This window comes from Nilaparvata lugens, chromosome 9, assembly GCF_014356525.2.
Source record: "Nilaparvata lugens isolate BPH chromosome 9, ASM1435652v1, whole genome shotgun sequence".
Classification (NCBI taxonomy): Eukaryota; Metazoa; Arthropoda; class Insecta; order Hemiptera; family Delphacidae; genus Nilaparvata; species Nilaparvata lugens.
The window spans coordinates 39371294-39387302 of NC_052512.1; the positions used below are offsets into that span (position 1 = coordinate 39371294).

General features: G+C 36.3%; 1 protein-coding gene across 2 annotated transcripts in view; it reads left to right on the plus strand.

Moving 5' to 3' along the window:
* The window catches only part of LOC111062090 (A-kinase anchor protein 17A), a 53456-nt gene that overhangs the window by 20224 nt on the left and 17223 nt on the right, over window positions 1-16009 (plus strand). For both annotated transcript variants that reach the window (XM_039435855.1, XM_039435853.1), the window contains 2 exons: window positions 1624-1772; window positions 6271-6478. In XM_039435855.1, the coding sequence (XP_039291789.1) occupies window positions 1624-1772; window positions 6271-6478 (357 nt within the window). The remainder of the gene's footprint in view (window positions 1-1623; window positions 1773-6270; window positions 6479-16009) is intronic.

Below are 16009 nucleotides of genomic sequence, written 5' to 3' on the forward strand. Positions count from 1 at the left end.
AGTGTCACCATTTGGAAACACATGCTCTCCACTAGAGTCCAGTCTCTTCTCGACCTGAATCGCCTAAGTGTGAGTTGAGCCAAAGGAACTGGTACAAAAATCGCCTTTTAGCGCTCCAGGTGGAAGTTTTGTCAACTTCCACAAAATTCCTTATTCGGAACTTGTAAACTAGGCTATGTTTAAAGAATGCATGTAGTAATGTGAGCACAAGCAGTAGTTAATGTTTTCTGTTTCTCAATTATTCTTTTCTAGATTATTATGACAAAAATAGTGTAATATACTTGGACGTGAATGTCTTTTGTAGTGCTCAAATGAAATTCTAGTCTCGGCTAACGCCTTGACCAGAAACATCATCCTTCCTAGGTCAACTGACTTCTGTACATTGTAATTAATTGAATCATTCAATCCCTGCCATATCATAATAATATGGTTCATTGGCATAATTCTATTACTGGTAAATGTGAGCAATTACCTTAGCAACAGCGGCAAAGTGGGCAGCCTTGGCGGCAGCTACCTCGGGGGTGTCCTGGGGCACCTCGCCTGCAAAAGGCCCCTTCCCGTCCTTGTGACTTAAGATACTATTGAAGATTATGTTTTCTTAGTCCATTCCGAGCTGCGATGTATTAAGGCTGTGCAAAGGCTAAAAATAGGCTAAACACTCTACTGGTCATATTTTTCAAAGTTTTTCGATTTGTATATTATCAAGGTATCAAAATGAAAGGGTTTTATCAGGAAAACATTCCTTTTCCGATCATTAGGCTACTTTTTGATGCGTGAGCGCCTAGAGTTGAAATTTTTGGGACAGAACATTTCAAATTCGGTAAGAGATAAATCTATGAGATTCAGAGGATATATTCTTCATGGTATTGTTGATTGAATGAAAATATAAATTTTTGAGTGTACCAATCGATAGGCAATTAAATTTACTAAAAAAGTTATTTTAGTTAAAGTTTTTGTAAAACCATCGGTTTAGATGTTTATATGTTTGTATTTCACCGGATCTCGTAAACGGCTCTAACGATTCTCACGAAATTCAGAACATAGTAGGTTTATAATATAAAGATTCGTTTGCACTAGGTCTCATCCCTCGGAAAACTCGCTGAAGGACATTAAAAGGATATCATTATTCTTCCTTGGAAAAACAGCTGATAATAATTATTTCGTCGTCTGTTGGTGATGGAAGTGAGTGAGCGAGTTCATGTGTGTGCGACTGTGTCAAAATTATGACTCAGCTGTTGAACTTTTGTAATCATTCAATCAGGTACTTAGTGTCGGTTGCAGAAAAGCCGGGTTATTTTCAATTCTGATTAATTCCAGTAGATCCATCTTTTTGAAATGGTCTTCTCTGATTTGGTTCACGTGAAGTCGATTAGGATTAAAATTTAACCGGCTTTTGTGCAACTGGGCCTTTGTAAGGGAAATTTTTGCATTTTGGGAAAATTTTGGGAATTAATCTCGATTTACTGTGATTAGATAGAACATTTCTGTATGAATATTATTATAATTTCTTCTTTTGTAATAGTTTTTTTATGCTTTTGTACTCCAGAGCGAAGCTCGGTCCCCGATATTTGTAATAATATAAAATAATATAATAATATAAATTACTAATATCGATCATTTCAGGTTGATTTTGATAAGACAAAGCATATGAGCGACTCTACGATAAAGAGGAGACGAATAGAAAGAGAGAAGCTGATAGCTGAGGATAACGAGAAAGAAGAAGAGGAACGAAGAAAATCGGAGAAGATTCAGGCCGAGAAAGAAGCTGAAAGGTAAACAAGACTGTCACTTTTATTTTATTTTTAAATTGCCTCAGAGAAGATTAACCTACTAAAAACAATAATCTATTGGCCTATCCTATTATATTAAGCGAGCAATTTCTGTATAATATATATTTATATTACCATTATTTGGTTATTTCTCTTCTCTGTTTAGAGCTACTTTAGTCCAGTCAAATGGTCGTTTTTCAGGAAACAGCCCCGAAAGAATTTTTCTCGACGGTTCTATATGTATTTTGGGGTGCTGAATCCGAATCTGAAATTTGCTGACACGCCAGAGGGCGGCTTCACCCCCAAAATTTCGGACTTTTTTCAATTTTATCTCGAGAACCTTGAGTTTCTCAAGAAAAATCATACCCGGCAAAATTAAAGAGAATAAAATTTTCAAAAAATTGAGTGGTCGCGCAGGATTCTACCATTTTTGGTTCCGGAGCTATGAATTTTCAAAAAGGGGTATTTTTTAAGGGGTTCTCAAAATTATGCAAACCTACCACTTCTACCATATACAACATGGATATTTTTCTAGTAAAGATAAAAAAACATACATCACGTGTAAGAACAATTCATTATGAACAGGATTCCTTAGGAATTTTCGAATTTAGTAGTGGGGGGGGGCGATATATCCAAAAATAGAAAATCATTTCCTACAGCCAAAATACAAATTTTTCATTAACCTTTTCAAGGCCTTCCTAACAAAAAAATACATATTTCGGCTGAAATCATCACACGCGGGTTATTTTCTATGATAATCACCCGTTAGAGACATTCAATTTCAGTATTTCCTAGTGGGGGGGTAGCCTACGTCTTAAGGATACGTCAAGGATTAAAACTTTAACACTTATAACTTTTGACAGAAGGATCAGATCTCTTCGTACTACAGTTCATTCTTCTCAGCTCGTCAAGGCGGTTCAAAATCATGTATCATATTTGAAATTTGATGGAAAAATAAAAAAATCCACTTTTAGTGTATTTTAGTCCCTATTTAAATACACAGAAAAATTGTCGATTTCTATATTCAAAACTGTATATCTCGGTAACCCGAAATGATAAAAAATGGTACTTGGTCTTGATTTGAAGAACAGAATCTCCTCTTTCATGTGAGGTAAATGAATTTTGTAAAAATATAATCCTGAGGTAAGATACGTTTGATTCAAAAAAGTCAAGAAATTTGCGATATTTACTCAGTCTCTACAGTTTTTCGATAATAAACAGTCATGCAAGATGGGTTTAAGGCAACGTAGCTTATAGAGCATGTAATTCTCTTTCATTTGAGACCAATCGCAAGTTCCTATCATGTATCTTACTCGTTTTAGAGACTCTTAAACAGTAAAATTGCAGAAAAAATGAGAAAATGAAAATTATAATTTTTTCAATTAGCTGTAACTATTAAACTGTACTGAAATCAGGAAAACAATTCATGGGAGCGGAAAGAGGATAAAATTCTCTACAACCGTGACTACTTTTTCGATTTTTTAACTGAAGTGTTTCACAAGATACGCAACTTCGAATATATGAGACTGTGGAAATGATTAAAGTAAAAAATTCCTTTCGCATATTCAAAGTAAAAATAATATCGCTCGTTATTCATCCTATACTATTAAACGAGCAATTTCTGTTTAGATGCTTGTATATCTGTTTGTGACCGGATCTCGAAAACGGCTCTAACGATTTTCACGAAATTTGGAACATAGTAGGTTTATGATATAAGAATTCGATTGCACTAGGTCTCATCCCTAGGAAAACTTGCTGAAGGATAATAATAGTTCATGAAAAGGATAATAATTATTCATCCATGGAAAAACAGATGATAATTTCGTCGTCTGTGGATAATAAAAGTGACTGAGCGAGTGCGTCTGTGGAAAATCAAAATATCTCATCCCCGAAATTCGTAAACTGACGTATAGCCAGCTGTAAAATATTAACACGACCTAAAAGATAAAGAAACCTTAAGGGTTTGAAAGGTAAAATTATCCTTAATTGATCAAAAATTATAAGTATATTTAAAATAAAAACATATTTTTGCGACGTTTCCAAATTCACCAAAAAAGTTAATTTCTCGTTTAATCGTTCAACCATAAAACCTTTTTAGCAGATTCACTTTGCTGCTGGGGGGCTGTTAATCAATCAGTTCATCTCATGAGAAATATTATCTAGAAATTTTAATCGACTTGATCAAAATTATCTGATTTGTTGACATGAGATGGTATATCATGGTTCCAAACAAATTTAAGATTGTATAGATTGTATTTTAGATTGTAAGCTATCTGAAAAATAATGCCTTTTACTCACTTGAGGAATACCTGAATACCTGAATACCTGAATTGAATGTATTTTATGTAATGTAGATATGCTTTATCTGTTCAATTTGTATCGACTTTCTGTTCAATTGTGTGTAGACTACTTTTTAAAAGTATGTATTATGACTTGCCTAATGCTATAATTGTAGCCTGATGGTTAATAAAACGAATCTTGAATCTTGAAAAAATCTTCTAAGAACCTGTTAACATGACAGCGATTTACGCTCGGTTGTCACGCGGTCCACCAACCGAGCGGTTGCCAGGTATAGGGAAACACATGGTGCCGTACACATGCATCGCTCGATTTTAGTAGTCGCCGGCGAATCGCGGCGGTTGTAGTTTCCAGTCCAACCGCTCGGTTGTCGCTCGGTTGCCGGGCGGTTTGATATACTAGAGCAGGCATGAGAGCGTACACATGTCCTCAGTCAACCGAGCGGTTTCGAGCAGAGCAGTAATATATGTTAAAGAGTAATATAGTTATAAAGATTGAGTACATAGATGTTGTACCTAGTAATTATTTATTATAACCGAGCGCAAACCGCTCATGAATCGCTGTCATGTGTACGAGGCTGGCAAACCGAGCGATTCGCCAATCGAGCGACAACCGAACGTAAATCGCTGTAATGTGAACAAGCTCTAAATTAGAGTATATCATAATTTTTAAAGTAAGTTATTATTTTACAGTCTTTAGTGATTAGTGAGTGTTATTTCGTTATTCAATTTGGTTTGTAAACAATCATAAGGTGCGTACAGATATACGCGACTCGAACATGAACATGATTATATCTGTATTTTTACAGAAACGGTAAGATACAGATATAAAAAGCTTGGCATCAGCTGATTAAAAGTGAATTGCTCGTGTTCGCGGCGCGTAAATCTGTACGCACCTTAAGGTAGAACTTCTCTGTTTTCAAATGTTTGGACTAATATCGCCTGAAGTTAACATTGAAAATTGGAACATAAACCCCCCCCCCTACCATGGGATATTCTCTTATGCTCTCTCTTTTCTATAGCTTTAGTCACTTTACTATTACTTTTTCCTACAGTTACCTTGAAAAGTGATGATTCCTGCACTGATTACAGAACGCAAAGATTCACTTTTCCGCTCTAGTGCGGGAAAATGTTTTTCTGCACTCCAGATTTGAAACATGGCAACACAAAATAGTTGGTGGGTTATATGGAGGATTAGTGCACGAGAACAAAAATTAAGTTGGTAAAAATGACTGTGGGTAGATTTAGATAAGAATCATTTCAATGGCTACCCTACATTTATGATAAAATCCCAATCTAGAAATCCAAAACAAGAAAAATGTTCATCTAAATCATAATTAAATAATCATCATTTACGAATTCTCATCATTTAATAATAAATAATAGTTCTTTTCTATTGATAATTATTATTTCAACTCCAAGAAATGAGAAAAGTAGCAAATATGCATTATAAAATTCGAATTTTGAGGTTAAATGATTACCGTCCGATATTCATATAAATAAAAATAATAAAAAAACATAACAATACTACAATAAATATTCTCTGTTGTGTATTTTATTTTTATAAATATTTTTCAGTTTAATTTGAGCATTTTTCTCGTTTAGCAAAAGGCTAAATTTCTGAATCGTGTTTCAGTAATTTTTAGCTGGATGAAACAAACTTAGGTACGATTCTTCCCGCTAGGTCGCGCGCTTGTCGGTTCAGCCATCTTGTTGTGTTCAGCCATCTTGCAGCTCGGTTCAGCCAACAAGCTGTTGGCGTGTATTTTGAATGTGAAGTTTTGTTCCATCTGTATTTTTTCTGATTCTTGAATGAATAAAAATGAGAACTTTGGCTGAGAATTTTCAACTTCAATTGGATTATCAATTTTTAAATGAATTAAGGTTGCTATTAATAACAGCATCACACACACACACAAACATTTGATGGAATTCAGCCATCATTTTACCCATAATCATTCAATTAACCACTTCTCATATTCAATGGTAACTGTAGGAAAAATTAAATGTGAAATACGTGCGCAAAGTTCCTCTGCTGCACTCAAGGAGCCATTCCGCCCTCGCCTACGGCTCGGGCGTAAACGTTTCTTTCGGTTCAGCAAACTGTCACTTTGCGCACTAGTTGCACAAATAACTATTTCAGTGAATATTGATATTAAAATATCCATGTCCCCTGTATTTTTGTTACTTTTCTATTCTTACAGACAACAGAAGCAGAAAGAGAAGGAGGATAAATTGCAGCGCAGGAGAGAAAGAGAGAAGAAGCGCAAACTACGACAACTGGAAAAGATGCGCGCAAAAGAGGCGCAGGAGATGAACGCTAAGATCGCCTCGGAGGAGAGACTGCTGATAATGGCTCAGCGAAAACTAGAAACTATCAGACTGCTCGGCGAGCTCATCAAGAAAGTTGAGGTTGGAAACACAAACAAAAAACATATCTAATTGATATAAATCACAGCATACTGTAGTAATTGACCGAACGAAGTGAGGTCTATGTTTTAACTCGGATTTTCTTTTGTCTGTCTGTATGTAACGCGATTACGGCCAAACGCGTTGATAAAATTCTATGAGATTTGACAGGAATATTCCTCTTTTAATTACGCGTCGATGTATACACAAGGTTTTTATTTGAAATTTTGCATTTTAAGGATAATATTGAAGGATAAGGAATTTTCTCCACACTCCGATATCACTGTATACTTTACTCCGATATTATCTACTTTGAAGATAGGATTAATTAGACTATAGAATTATTAATAATCAATCAGCTGACAAGTGGATTATTCATTGCATGCATTACACAGATGTCTGGAGAAGCCGTGTCTGTTTCTATAAGGTAGAGATATTTTCAATATTTTGTTTTGCAGTCATGTTATTATGATGCGTGCCCATCAGTAGGCCTATCAATATTCTCACATTTGAGAAACAAATTCAATAGCTGATTGAAAAAAAAGGTTTAATGAAATAAATAATGCTGAATAAAATATAAGCTAATATCTCTGATTGAAAAAAATTAATTTTCTGTAATATTTGAGAAATATTTTCATCAGAGGGAAAGATTATCATGGAACTGCATAAATTATCATATGGGATACAAATTCAAACGTGAACTGAGTTTGTTAACATAAGTGAGTTTTTGATCTTGGAGAAAACAAATAACAGTTTTTAAGAGTAAATAATGATTCAACTGAATCAACTAGAACAGGTGACACCAGATACTTGTGGATGAAAAAACAGCGTGAGGTCTACTGTTCACAGAACTACTAGTTTATTAAAAAAAACATTATTGATTGAAGCGAAACTGAGGTCTTAGGTTCGACTCTATCGGCTTTTGTCTGTTTGTTTGTACCGCAGTTACAATCGCAGTTATTGTCTGATTTGGATAAAATTTGGTATACAAGTACTTTGAAACAAGGCGCGTCGACGTATATATGAGTTAAACTTTGCATTTCAAGGATAGTGCAAAAGGGAAAGGAGTCTCCTTCGAACGCCAATATTGCCGTAAAAGTCAAGACTATAGAATTAGTCATCATAAATCAGCTGTCGATTGGATTATTAATTGCGTGCAATTAGTATATCAATAGTAAAAAATCAGCTGTTGTGTGGACTATTAGTTGCATGCAACTAGTATCTCAATAGTAAAAAATCAGCTGTTGTGTGGACTATTAGTTGCATGCAATAATCAATAACTGAAAGTAGGCTAACATTGTATCACAGAATACATACAGAATGGAAAGTCTGCTAGTATCATGGCACAAAAATCCGCCATCTTGTAAGAAAGTTCAGCATTGTAATAGTATAGATGGGAGGTTCGGATCACTTTACTGATCCGGGCCAATCAAAAGACCAGGATTTTAATTTCTAACAAGATGGCGCAGTCACGTGCCGTGGTCTTGGTGCACTCAAGATTTGTGACATGTAAAAAGCATTGGTTGGATAGGCGTTTGATCGATACTTTCCATTCTGTACCTATCTATTCTGTGATCGTATTTTCTCTCTACCTTTCTCTGCTTTTAACTTGGGCTGGCCTGTTGCCAGTATGTCTTGAAGGAAATTAGCTTTTGATGTTAGAATTTTTGATACACCAAACCAAACAGCCATTAATAGTCGTTTTCACACCGATATCCGATAGGCCTTGTGGATGACCCTAATAACATTGTTCCTGGCACCCAGCTGAGACGTAGAGAGTGGTGTGGCCTTAACCGGTTCAGGACGCAGGTGGGAAGGTGTGCTGAGCTGATGACAGCATGGGGATACACATCTGATCCTCTGTGCCAATGTGGACAAATCCAATCAATGAACCACCTAATATCTGAGTGTCCACAACACTCCTATCATGGAGGGCTGTCGGCCCTCCATGATGCTGGAGAAGATGCGTGTCAGTGGCTCCAGAACATTCTAAATTCTATTGGTATTTGAAATATTAAGTGTAAAATTATGTTTTTTTTCTAATTTTGGCCTATGTATGCATATGCATATATATATATATATATACACCGATATCTCGCCGACACGACAGGACAGGACAGAATTCACTCTGATGGACAGTATTAGAGGAGGCTGTGGTTTATAATTGCACGAGGTCTACTTTTCACAGAACTACTAATACATAGAGTGACACAGACAAGAGTATTTTGAAAGTTACAATCAGTAGCAATAAGTCACCGTATCTTTATCCAGGATAAGATATTTTACACACACACAAAACACACACACACACACACACACACACACACACACACACACACACCACACACACACACACACACACACACACACACACACACGCCTTACGCTGTTCTGCAGCTAATGATTATCTTTTTGTCGCATGGCTGTTCCATCTTATTAAAAGAGATTAACTTAACGAATATCGCTACAAAATGTAATCTAAAATCATTACAGTTGTGTTATGTTGAAACGTTTTTAGAAACAAAATCAAAATTACAAAAGTCTTTACACATCGAAACTTTTTAATGAGATCAAAAAAGTACCTTTCCATAATTATCAGGAAGATGTTGGCTGGTGAAGTCACGAAACCAGGTTCTGTTAATAACTAGTAGTTCAGTGAACAGTAGACCTCGCGCAGTTATAAACCTCAGCCTCCTCTAATACTGTCCATCAGAGCAAATTCTGTCCTGTCCTGTCGTGTCGGCGAGATATCGGTGTGTAAACAACTAATGGCTGTTTGGGTTGTTGTATCGACAATGCTAATAATTTGTTGTAAACAACTATGCTACTATCATTGAAAGCTTACCGAGTTGAAAGCAGAGAAAAGTTGGGAGAAAATAATTCGAGTTAACAATTGCATGCAATTAATATTCCACACGACCGCTTATTTTCTACCAAGTTTCATTGAGATATTAATTGCATGCAATTAATAATCCACTCGACAGCTGATCTATGATGAATAATTCTATAGTCTGATTTTTACGGTAATATTGACGTTCAAAGGAGACTCATTCTATATTATCCTTAAAATACAAAATTTAAAAAACCTTATGTCGACACGAAATTCAAAAAGGAACATACTTGTCAAATCTCATGAAAATCTATTGCTGCGTTTCGCCTTAAATGCGGAACTTGTATATAAACATAAAGAGAAATGCAAAACCGTCGACTTGAATCTTAGACCTCACTTCGCTCGGTCAATAATAAAAGTGGTTAACAATTTCAATTTGTGTTTTCATAATCTGAAATCAATTTTCTGATTTAGATCACATGTGAGAGTACTGACTGCTCTTATAATAATTTATGGAATAATTTATAATTGAGGGAACTGCGCATGCGCAGGATGAGTGAACAGGCTTCCATGTATCTCTGTAGATAAACGTTAAATTTGAGTTTTACTTGTGAATGTATAAGTTTTACTTACGAAATTACAAATCACTAAGTGGTGGTCTGCTGTGCTGTTAAGTGGATTCCCTGTGCTCAGTGTGTGATTGTTGGTGGTGGACGATTTCATTTCTGACTATCTTCCTAACCTAAGTTTTTGGCCGGCTCAACTGCGTAGACGGTCGTTTGTCGGGGCACGTTATTCTTCAAAGTATTAAAGTGTATATTTCTTCAGAGTGCTTATCTTGGTGAGTCCATCTTAACACTGGTGAGACAATTCTATTGACTTTTCGGCATTATCGAGTGATAAGATAAGACTGTTTGTTTCTGAATTTGGATTGTATTTCTACTGTTAGTAAGTGTAATCAGCTGTACGTACTTTCGAATATTTTGGCGGGAAAGCTAGTATCCTAGCAACTGGTAGAATTGTTTATATGTAGTTCTGATTGGACATTGCGGGAGGCTTGAAATGCTATAATCAGCTCCGCATTCACAATAATAAATAACTGTTGTTATTCTGCTTTATCCTGTGATTGCCTCTCTATGCTTCACTTCCAATACTATTGAACACTATTAGCGTTTAATTACCGGCAGTTTTTTCCGTTTGGGTCGATTACAAGTATGGTCAGTGTGATAGAATTTGAAATAAAGAACACTACAAAAGGTAATAAAAAAATTGAATATGACGGGTTTTCATACAGGAAAGATCGTCTTCTAGTCTCAGGTGATCTGTCTTGGAGATGTATAAACAAAGATTGTAAAGCTACCTTGAAAACAGATAAGCAAATAACAAAAATTTTGAAGGTAGGATCACATCATCACAACCATTTATCGTCAATTATTCCCAAATCCAATCCTTTAGACAGCAATGAAACAGAAAAATTATTATCTGAGGTCTCGAATTTCGTTTCACATGATAGCAGCGCTAGAGAGGATACGGATCCTTTTTCTACCCCCACTAGGGATCAAAAGATGCATAACATGTCTAATATTGATAGTAGCTTATATTACTCTCACAGTTCTCCAGCTTCCATTGAGTTTCCTAATATGGAATATGGTGAAGAGGTTGCTGAGCTTCGGCGGGAAAACGATTCTTTGAGGGAACAACTGACACGCTCAAGAGTCGAGTGGCAGGCAGCAGTCGATCGCTCCATCCAAAATGATTTGCTGATAATGAGTATTACTGAAAAAAATGTGGCTGACAAGGCGTCTCAAACTGAATATGACCCAATTAATACCTATGTAGTCAACAACAGTTCAGCTTACAATTCTCTTGGCACTGATCCACTTTCGCCTCGGCGTCGCAACGCTTCTTCTGGTGCTGCTAGTGAGGAGTCGGCTGTGCGGAACTACTCACCTGTCGCTCAGAGTCAGGTGTCCACATTAATTGATAGATTGAGTGCTTTTGTGAATGATGAACTTCTATCTGATAATGACATAAATGCCTATTGTTCTGAAATGTTTGCTCATATCAAGGATCTTGTGATTGTTGATCCGGTAGTAACATCACTCTTAATTAATGATAGTAACTTTGATTCTTCTTTTCTGAATTCCGATAAATATGCAAAGAAAAATATAGCGTTCATTCTCAATGATAATCTAAACTGTAAAAGTAATTTGCACTCTGGTTGGAATGGCTCCCACTGGAGTCTTGTTATCTACGATTTTACCGATTCTTCTGTTTACCATTTTGATTCTTTGAATAACTTCAATGGAAAACCCATGTCAATTTTGTTGGATAGATTGAAACAAGCTTTAAAAGTAGAAAAAGCAACAGGTATGGACTGTTTGAAGCAGGAAAATTCACATGATTGTGGAATTTTTGTTCTTTTCCATCTAGAAAAGTATGTAAGAATGAGGATGGAAAATAAAGATAAAGGTGCTGCTCTGAATCTTAAATTCACAAAGTTTGACACAAAATTGTTTAGATGGAGAGTGCTTAGCACGATTGCTCAGTATTTGAAACAAAAAACATTCAAGGGTGTAGAATGTATCAGTCAATTAGAAGATCCATTTAAGATAAGAAATGAATTTGATTCTCACATTGCAAACAGTATTCTTCCTGATAGTCGACTAAAGCGTAAAGAAAATAATAAATTAAAAATACCGACTAAAATTAATGAAAAGAGCCTTTCAAATGAAATAGATATGAACACCTCCAAACCCAAATATAGGAATAAGATAAGACTTTTTGTAAGTAGCCAAGGGAGAATGGTAGGTAACTTATTAGCTGATAAGAGTGATCATGACATCAGAACAATACTCAAGCCAGGAGCTAAATTTCAGGATGTTACTAAGGATTGTATCAAGGAATGTTCAGATTTGGTAATGCAGGATGCGGCAGTAATTATATCTGGATCTAATGATATGGATAAATATTTGTTAGCACTTCGTCAGAGACTTTATCAAATGAGACACACGAGAGTTTTTATAACTGATGTTCCTTTTAGGTACGATCTACCAAGATGGTCTTGTGTTAATGACGCTGTAATAAAGGTGAATACTGAGATTCGTAAGATTTGTAAATATTTCAAAAATGTTACTGTCATTGAGATTAGTAAACTTGGCAGGCGTTTTCACACTCGCCATGGTTTTCACTTGAATATGTTTGCGAAATACTACATAGCTGATAGAATTCTCGAAATGATTAATAAGAAAGATACTATGAGTAAGCCAGGTAATATGGATCAAGCAATCCCTCTCCATGATGGCAGTTTTTTAGGAGCGAAATTGAGTGTGGGAAGGGAAGCTCCAAATCCTTTGTGACAGGTAATGAATTATCCGGCAGTAATCATAGCATTCCCGTTGTTGAGACGTTGAAATTCTTCAGATTGGATAACTCCTTCAGAGGTCAGCAAGGGAGAAACATTAACAATCTAATAGACTTGACGAGCCACAAGAAAACAAACCTAATTAATCCGCCTGATAAGATAATTTCCAATTATGGTACTAATAAAACCTCCACTAAAAATTGCTATACTCGAGTGACTCGCAGGCAAGACAAGTCAAAAATCGAATTCAACCTGGTCCATTACAACATACGAAGCCTGAGGAATAAAACTGAGGAACTAGTCATGCAGCTGGAGAGTGTCGAGAGAGATGAGAAACTGACCAACATGCACTTCTTATGTCTGTCAGAGACATGGCTTCATGGTTGTAATACAGTTAGAATACAAAACTTCAACCTAATCTCATTCTTCAATAGAAGTAGCAAAGAAGGAGGCGGTGTTGCAATTTATGCGAGAGAGGGGGTCTCGGCCACTAGATTGGATATTGAACAGGCATGTGAGGTAGATTTCGAGGTGGCTGTAGTGGTTCACATGAAATGTGCGATAATATGCCTTTATAGAGCACCAAATAATGACTTCAAACGTTTTGTTGACCACCTGGAAGAAGTATTGTCTATAGTCGTGAATAGGTTCGCAGCATATATGTTAGTGGGAGATCTTAATGTGGACTTCTCAGTGGAATCGTCCAGAAAAAACGAATTGGAATCTGTCTTTGAGTCATATGGTCTAAAAAGCATAATCAAAGATCACACGAGAGTAACTGCATCATCTTCAACTCTTATAGACTTATGTTTCATATCGGATTCGATTGAGAGTTCAAGGGCCAAAGTCATAGAGCTCGGTCTTTCTGATCATTATGCACAGTTGATAAGATATTCTTTCAATATGTCAGATGTCGCGTGTGATAAATTTAATTCTGTAAGAGTCTTTTCGGAGCACAAAAAAAGAGTATTTAAGGAAAGACTAATGAGTATTGATTGGTCGAGAGCTCTTCAAGTTGAAGGTTCATTGGATGATAAATTCAACATATTCCTGAGATTATATTGCAAGGCATTCAATGACTCATTTACTATTGTTAATAAGAAAATCAAGACCAATGGTAGATTGAGGTGGCCATCACCATTGCTCAGAGACCTCTGCCAAGCTAGAAGAGATCTTTACCTCTTTGCAAAGTATTTCCCTAGGGATGATGCCTACAAAAATGAGCTGAAAGCTTTGAAGAGATTGATCAGACATCAAATAGCTCTATTAAGGTGTGCTCATGCAGAAAATGTAATGTCATCATCTGACAATAAATCGAAGCTGATATGGAAATTGATAAGAAAGGAAACTGTCCCCAGCATGCCTACAAGGACTTATCCAACTGAAGTGAATGGATCTCCATTTGGTACTTTTGAAGAGATGGCGGATGCCTTTAATGAATACTTCGTGAGTTGCTGTGATGGAAATTTTGATAAGTCAAACTCTTTTAGAGATATGATTATGAAAAATGGAGAGACTACTACTACCTTAGAAAAGTTCCCTGTCTTCACCGAAAACCAGGTGTCAGTTGTTGTAGGAAAGATCAAAAGCAAAATGACAAGTGGATTGGACGATATTCCTACCTGCATCCTGAAGGAGTGTTTTGAACCAATCAGGAGGATAATGACCGAACTTGTGAATCTTTCATTCAGCACCGGCATTTACCCAAACAAATTGAAGCAGGGTAGAGTCATTCCTGTGTATAAAAAGGGTAAATGTAATGAGCTGGCCAATTTCAGACCAATATCGGTTCAGAACTCATTCTCAAAGATACATGAGCTGCTAGCCCAGAAGGCGATTACAGAATACCTGAGTGAGAATAAGCTACTCTCACCCTGCCAGTTTGGATTTCGGTCTGAGAGGTCAACAACAGATGCCATGAATAGTCTCATATCCAAAGTATATGATGCATTGGATGAAGGCAAGAAGGCTTTGGGGTTGTTTGTGGATCTGAGAAAAGCATTTGAGAGTTTGGATCATGATGTGCTCTTTGAGAAATTGGTATACTATGGATTCAGGGGACCAGTTCTGAAATGGCTAAAGTCGTTCATCAGTAACAGATCACAGGTTGTTGAAATTGTAGCAGAAAATGGTCACGTGAAGAACTATAAATACAGATCCCAAGACAGGCAACTGACCAGAGGAGTACCTCAAGGTACAGTTTTAGGGCCAATACTATTCTCCTTGTACATCAATGATTTGCCAAAGAATATAACACAGGCAAGCACTGTCCTTTTTGCAGATGATGCAAACTTTTTACTCGTGGGAGGGGACATAAGAGAACTGCAGACTCAAGGAGAGATAGTTATTGGTAATATCCAGGATTGGTGCACGGCAAATCGTTTGTCAGTTAATGTGAGAAAGACCTGTTACATCGATTTCTCCTTGCAACGCCAAAGCACTCCTCCATGTATGAATTTTCGGATTGAGGCTGAAGAGGTTTTGTCTACGGCGGTGTGTGGGTTTCTGGGCATAAAAGTGGATTCTGGGCTTAAATGGAAGATGCACATTGAATGCCTCATCAAAAAGCTGAGTAAAGCTGTCTTTGCAATATCAAGGCTAGCAAAAATAATGAGTCAGAAAGTGAGCTTGACTGCCTACTATGGATACTTCCAGCCTCTCCTGACCTATGGCTTAATGTTTTGGGGGATTTCACAGGACTCAATAAGGGTATTCAGGATGCAGAAGAGAGTTGTCAGGATGATTTTGAAGAAATCTCCAAGAACCTCCTGTAGAGGGTCATTTAAAAGTTTAAAAATGCTTACTCTTCCTAGCCTCTATATTCAAGAATGTGCAATGTATGGATTCAAATTGCGAGAGTCCTGGCTCACTGGGGCATCTATCCACAGACACAATACCAGAAATAATAGAGAATTGAGAATTCAGACCCATAGAACTAAATTTTTTGAGACAAGCCCTCAGTATATGATTAAAAAGATTTTAAATGCTCTCCCTAAAGAAATCACAAATTTGAAGAATAAAAGGGAATTCAAGGAATGCCTGGGAAACTGGCTGATGAACAGGGAATTTTATAGTTTGGAAGAGTTCTTGGGGGGTTCTGCCATATCTGTCATATCATAAATCTCAACTAATTTACAGCAATGAGGAAATGTACAGCATTTGTTTTGGACTTTATTTAATAATGATATTATTCTTAACTAACTTACATATCTAATTTTACAGCATTTCACCTGAATTTTCATTTCATACAGGTTGTTTTTAATTGATTGATTGATTGACTTGTTCTTCTTCTTGTATTTTTTGTTGTTGTTTATATTTATGAACAATTTATTGTTTTTAT